The sequence below is a fragment of the Corylus avellana genome, chromosome 3 (genome assembly GCF_965113065.1).
Source record: "Corylus avellana chromosome 3, dhCorAvel1.hap1.2, whole genome shotgun sequence".
NCBI classification, from domain to species: domain Eukaryota; kingdom Viridiplantae; phylum Streptophyta; class Magnoliopsida; order Fagales; family Betulaceae; genus Corylus; species Corylus avellana.
In genome coordinates, this window is record NC_142492.1 from 19,538,635 (window position 1) to 19,545,478 (window position 6,844).

The 6,844-nt window shown below is 39.6% G+C and overlaps 1 protein-coding gene across 1 annotated transcript; it reads left to right on the forward strand.

Annotated features, from left to right (window-relative positions):
- The first annotated feature begins 560 nt into the window (after window positions 1–560).
- WAG1 (WAG 1) lies at window positions 561–2,142 on the forward strand. Its single transcript, XM_059587984.2, has one exon. The coding sequence runs from the start codon at window positions 614–616 to the stop codon at window positions 2,048–2,050; it is 1,437 nt and encodes a 478-aa protein (XP_059443967.2). The 5' UTR covers window positions 561–613; the 3' UTR covers window positions 2,051–2,142.
- Window positions 2,143–6,844: the final 4,702 nt, after the last annotated feature.

Sequence of the window (6,844 nt, forward strand, 5' to 3'; positions counted from 1 at the left end):
ATATGAAAATTGTTTATATTTTTAAAAGTTTAGTGTTTAAATTATTTGATAATGTTTTACTTTAGAGAAAAAAATAATGAAGGAGAGAATACAAAAATTAGAATCAATAGCTTGCACCTAATTCTCGTTGACTCATTTACTCATTGAGAGGGGTTCAATCTCACCAAATAATAAAATGGAAAGCAGAAAAGAGGCAAATGATTATAAACGTAGGATGAAAGTCATCAACCAACTGCTCGCACCCGACTAGCCGTTGCGTTGCCTTCTCGCTAGCTGTCTTATGTTACTTATTTCTCGCTGCCCCCAACGCGAACGCGGAACGCGGCTTCATTCCAAGTCCCTTTGTCAGCGGCCTTCAATCTTCCAAACCACCACCCACTCTTATTGGTTCTTGGATTCTCTCTCTCTCTCTCTCTCTCTCTCTCTCCCACCCGCCTGCTGGGTCAACCAAACACCTTGTTTAATATCTGGGCCCCCGCCCAGATATAAAATAGTAATAATAATCCGGTAGGCCCCCCATTGCCCCCCACCTTCCACTCTCTCTTTCTCTCTCTGGTTTTTTTTTTCTATAAACACACATCCATAGTTTCCAAGGCTCGTAATTAAGCAGCCCATGGCAGCAATGGAGGAAGAGTACTACTCCCATTTCCCCTCTGATCTGGACCTCAGCTTCACCAGCTGCACCTCCACCACCAGCGCCCGCAGCAGCTTAGCACGCAGCAGCTTGACTCTCAGCTTCAACGAATCCCGCCTCTCCTCCTCCACCTCCACAGCCGCTACTACTCCCCGCTACAGCCGTCCCCACCGCAGCTCCGACCCGCATTGGGCTGCTATCAAAGCTGCCACCAACATATCCTCCGACGGCAAACTCCATCTCCGCCACCTAAACCTCCTCCGCCACCTCGGCACTGGAAACCTCGGCCGCGTCTTCCTCTGCCGCCTCAGAGACTATGAGCACGCCAACTTCGCTCTCAAGGTGGTGGACAAGGACTCGCTCACCAGCAAAAAGCTCTCCCACGTCCAAATGGAGGCCCAAATCCTCTCCATGCTCGACCACCCTTTCCTCCCTACACTCTACGCCCACCTCAACGTTTCTCACTACGCCTGTCTCCTCATTGACTACTGCCCCGGCGGGGACCTCCACTCCCTCCTCCGCAGACAGCCCAACAACCGCCTCTCCCTTCAGGCCGTCAGGTTCTTCGCCGCCGAGGTCTTGGTAGCCTTGGAGTATTTGCACGCTCTCGGCGTTGTTTACCGGGATCTGAAACCGGAGAACGTTTTGATCCGTGAAGACGGCCACATCATGCTGTCTGACTTTGACTTGTGCTTCATGGCCGACGTGGCCCCCACGTTGCAGCAGAGCCGGGCCCACCGCACCACCAGGAGCCGCAGCTTCAACTGCTTGGGCTCGGTTCCTACAAAACTCGACCGGGAGGAGAGAGCGGCCGAGTTCGTTGCCGAGCCTACGACGGCGTTTTCGAGGTCATGCGTTGGGACCCACGAGTACCTGGCGCCGGAGTTGGTCTCCGGGAGCGGTCATGGCAGCGGCGTTGACTGGTGGGCTTTCGGGGTTTTCATCTACGAGCTGTTGCACGGGACGACGCCGTTCCGGGGAGGCAGCAAAGAGGTCACCCTGCGCAACATAGTGTCGAGCAGGCAGGTCAGATTCCACGTGGCGGAGAGAGAGAAGGAGGAGGCGAGGGACTTGATAGAGAAATTGCTGGTGAAGGACCCAAGGAGGAGGCTGGGCTACGCCAGGGGCGCCACCGACATTAAAAGGCACCCTTTTTTTGATGGGATTAAGTGGTCGCTGATCCGAAACTACAGGCCACCGGAGGTGCGTGGGCTGGCGAGGAGGGGAAAGACCCACGTGGGCCACGTCAGCGCTGGGGCGACCCACAAGAGAAGGCAGCGGTGGTGGTGGAAGAGAGTCGGTTTATTTTCGTTGAAAAAGAAGAAGGCCTCCAGATGTAACTCAACTCACAACAGCAATTACTACCATTACGTCAGTGATAATAATAGCCATAATAATCATAATAGCCACATATAGTAAGTAGGGTTAGAGGGTGGTGCTAAACTTGATTTTTTTTTCTTGTAATGCAAGTCTGATGGGAGAGAAAATTGAAAGGACAAGATAGTAAAAAAGGCTGTGACATTTTCCGTAAAGTCTTTTTTTTTTTCAATTTTGAGTTGGAGTATTTGTACTATTAAAACATATTTTAAGCATTGAAGATTCAGCCCTCAATAGTTTTTTATTAAACGGGTTTGAGCTCCCGCTTTCTTTTCGACATGTTTATGTCTGGTGATATTATATACATTTTCTATTGGAAAAGTAATAATTTGAGATTTCCTTGTTACGCGAACTTTTTTTTTTTTTTTTTTTTGAAAAGAAATTCTGGTATATTATTCGAGCTCAAAAAACGAGCAAAATCAAGGAAAAGGGAAAAACCCCTCTTTCCTTGCAATACTGCTGATGCATGGAATAGAATACCACCTCGATCTTATCAATGACATGGGTCCTAGCAGCTATAGCTAGTTCATGCGCAGCCAAATTTGCCGTCCTCCTAACATGGGTAAAACTTGAGTCACCTAAGCCAAGTAAGCTAGCTTTAATATCTTCCACCAGGTGCCCATGCCCACTATTACAAGGACTGTTGGAGTTAACACCACTGACCACTTGCAACGCGTCGCCCTCAAATATCACATTTTGATAACCTTGCTCGTGAGAGAAGAGAAGAGCATGAAGTGCAGCTAGTGATTCCGCTACGACTGGCTCTACTTCCAGATTCAAATGCTTGCTTACAGCTGCCAAAAAAGAGCCTCTTCCATCCCTAGCAATAATACCCAAACCGATGGTCCGTTTATTTTTGTCCTAGGCTTCATCCCAGTTGATCTTCACCATGTTCTCCGGAGGTGGCTTCCAACGACCTTCCAGTCACACTCGAGGCAATTAACCCGATCTTGTTGCCCAGTATTTCTGTTTACCCTTTGAAAGTCCTCCAAAGAAACCTCGGCTTCTCTCACAATCTGGTTTGGATGGGTAAGGTGTAAGAAATTCAATATATATTAAATGCTAATTAACAATATAATTAGCAGCGGAAATAATTTAATATATATATGTACCTCCAGCCATGCTTTGCTCAAGCAGCTTGAAGAACAGCTCCACAGCAACCAAACTAAGAACTAAACAATCGAGAGGTTCTTCTGACCTATGCCTACCAGTGAGTGCCAATTGATGGAATACACAGGTCTTATTTATAGATAGGTCAGGGGACCCTCAATTAGAGCTGTTACCTTAATTATTCCTCCCATCAAGGAATAAAAATCAAATCAATACAGCTAATTGATTCCACAAAAATAAAATCTTTAATGAAATCAAATACTTGTTCCACAAGAATTAAATCAGTGCTTTAATTCAGAATATTTGATTTACACAATAAGCTTTAATTGGAATAAATTATTGAACACCGCAATTTTATAATTACAATAATATATGTGACATAAGGGACATACTTTAAATAGAATTTCTTACATTCTTCCACTTGGCCCTTATGACACATAAATTCCTTATGGTGTTCAATTCTATGATATGACCAATACTTTATTTATTCCAACCATTCATGGAATCCTCCCACTCACTCAAGGAATACTATACTCGAATCATAGCGGTAAAGCTTTTATATGATAAGCCGTCCCTTCCATGTATCACAATGTGCAATATCTCCCTAAATGAGTACTTTATGGATAATATACTTTATGAATGAACTTCCTATAAGTCATTCCGGTCCAACTTTAATTTTATCCCCACGGATAAGAATAATATATATATGCGCACAAAAATCTTTATAACATAACCTTTATGTCTATAGACCAATTAAGGAGAAACTAAGCATAAATGAATTAATAAATCTCATATATTTCACATGACTTTATACTTTCTTTTACCGGTAAACCTTTAGTCATGGGATCCGCAATCATTAATTCAATACTTATATGCTCAATAGACACTTATTGTCACTTAATGTTCTCTTTCATAGTGATACTTTATGTCGATATACATACTTCTGTTTCTACTCAGTTTATTCTTAGAAAAGATAACTGTAGTAGAATTAACTCAGAAGATCTTTATGGGTCTAACTATAAAATCGACAATCTTGAGACCTTTAACAAAAATGTCTCAACCATAATGCCTGTGTAATTAATTCACAGCATGTAATGACTTTTGCTTTCATGGTAGATGTAGTAACTGTAGTTTGCTTACTGCATCTTCAGTACATATATACTGAAGTTGATTCTCTACTATCTACACATTTAGCAAAAATCAAACTTGAATGAACACCACCAAATGGTAAATGTATCTTTAGGTTAAACTGTAGTTCTTGGTTCATTGCATATTCCACAATACTATATTGACCCAATAGTCCAACTGCTATTTCAATGCCAGGTCTAATGTAGACCTGTGCATACACATGGAATATCTGCCTTTGTTCCGATACATTTTGGGACATTATCCCCCTTAATAATAGGTGCTACTGAAGATTCATAGTTCTTCATTCTGAATCTCTCCCAAAACTTTAGTGAGATGAACTTTATGTAGCAAACCTAAATTAATGCTTGCAAGCAAAATATTATCTATATACAGGACTAAAAGAAATGTAACTTTACTCCCACTGACCTTAAGGTATATTCAATGATTAACAAGGTTCTCAATAAACCCATGTGAGGTAATAACCTTGTAAAAATTTTGTATACCATTGATGAGAGACATATCTTAGTCCATTAATAGATATTCTTAATTTGCAAGCTTTGTGACTATTATTAATAAAACCCCTTAAGTTGTCTTATGTACACCTCCTCCTTAAGATCCTTATTCAGGAAAATTGTTTTTCACATCCTTTTGATATAGCTCTAAAACAAAATGAGCTACTCATATCATGATAATCAATGCCTTCCTTTTGAGTAAGATCATTGGCTACAAGTCTAACTTTATATCGTTCAACATTACCTGGAAGTATCCTTTTAGGTTTTATAAACCCATTTGCAGCCTATGGCTACAACTCCCATTGGTAAGTCAACAAGATTGCAGACTTGAATTTTAGCCAAAGATTTCATCTCCTCCTTCATGGCATTGAAACATAATGTGAAGTTATCTCCACCCAAAAAGATGTGAAAACAAATTTTGGATCGTCCTTAGGTCCGACATAAAAATCAGACTCCTGGAAGTATACAACATAATCACTAGAGATTGTTGGTCGCCTTATTTTAGAAAATCTTCTTAATCCTACTTCATTTACTTTTGACAAAGTCTGAGTAGGTTCATTCTGAACTTGTTCCTTATGAGTTGACTGTTTCTGAAACCAATTGTGCTTGAAGATAATCAAAAACACCCTTCATGTGAAGGGGCTTCAGTCAACTCTTGTGTTTCCTCTAATTTAATCCCTTAAGGATAAGCACTCCCACTAAGTTCAGCGTTCTCTAGAAATTTTTAATATTAGACTCAACAATTCTAGTACTAAATGAAGAATAGTAAAGCCTAAACCCCTTGGAGTTTACTGTATAACCTATAAAATTCTGCTAGTTGTCCTTGAAGCTAATTACCTTAGGTGTGGATTATAAATCCTCACTATAGCAAGATAACCCCATATGTGTAAACAATTTGAACTTGATTCCATTCATTCCTTAATTTAGGTGTCTTATGGCCAACTCTAAATGGAATCGAGTTAAATGTATACACAGCGGTTTTCAAGGTTTCACTCCATTAGGAGAATAGAACATTACCTTTCATGTCCCTTTTTCGTGTACCTACCATAATACTATCTGCATTTATCAGATCTTATGATCTTGATTTTCTTTTGTTTTGTTTCTCTACTTCTACCTTATAGGTATTGAAAGCATTTAATGCCCCAACCTTATGATTTAGAAGATAGAGATACATAAACCTTATATGATTATTACCGAAAGAGATAGGACATCTCTAACCATTTAGGCAAGAAGTATGGAAAATGTTATACTTGTACATGATCTCAAGAATTTCAAAAATTCCTTTGTTGGCACCTTTATTGGTATAGTTGGTCTGCTTTTCCTTAATGCAGTCCATATAAATACCAAAGGTAGTAAATTTTAAGAGTCGTAAAAACTCTATCATTTATCGACCTTTTATTCTTTATAGAGATATATTCCAATCTCCAATGTCATAACATAGAGGATTTTCTCATTCATAAGACTCTGCTTTATGTCAACATTTATATGCAGGGATTAATTTTCCCAAAAATTGGGATCGAGATCAATTTTAAATAGATCATTAATTTAATATTCCACCCAAAAATTTTAACAATATTCAAACTTGATTTTAACAAACTAAAATAGAAATTAAATTTCTAAAAGAATTGTGGAATATATAAAAACATTATTAAGGTCAAAATGACATAACATAATTTTTTTTTTTTTTTTTTAAATTAATCTATAGATCCCAACAACCTCCAATTGTAAACAAGTATTATTTAGAAAACCCTACATTATGTTGACAACGTGGACCGCTAAACCAAATTCAATCCACATAGTCCTTAGGAGAGTCAATAAAAGAGATTCATGACACACTAGGTGTATGAGATTACCTTTATTTCAAGTCATTTATGATACTTTATGCAATCATTATTTATATGCCCATAATTTTCCTTAGTGTGAGAGAAACAAGTATCTTAATTGCCATAACACTTTGTTGGCACCTTGTTTTCATTCATCAGCTATTGGACATGATTGCCTATAAAGGTCTTTCCCTTAACATGAATAACTTTCTAGATTCTCATGTCTTAATCTCTCATCTTCTTGAACACACATGATCAGA

Bases quoted from the DNA above. Each gene is read 5' to 3' on its own strand.
- WAG1 (XM_059587984.2), top strand. From the start codon at position 614: ATGGCAGCAATGGAGGAAGAGTACTACTCCCATTTCCCCTCTGATCTG.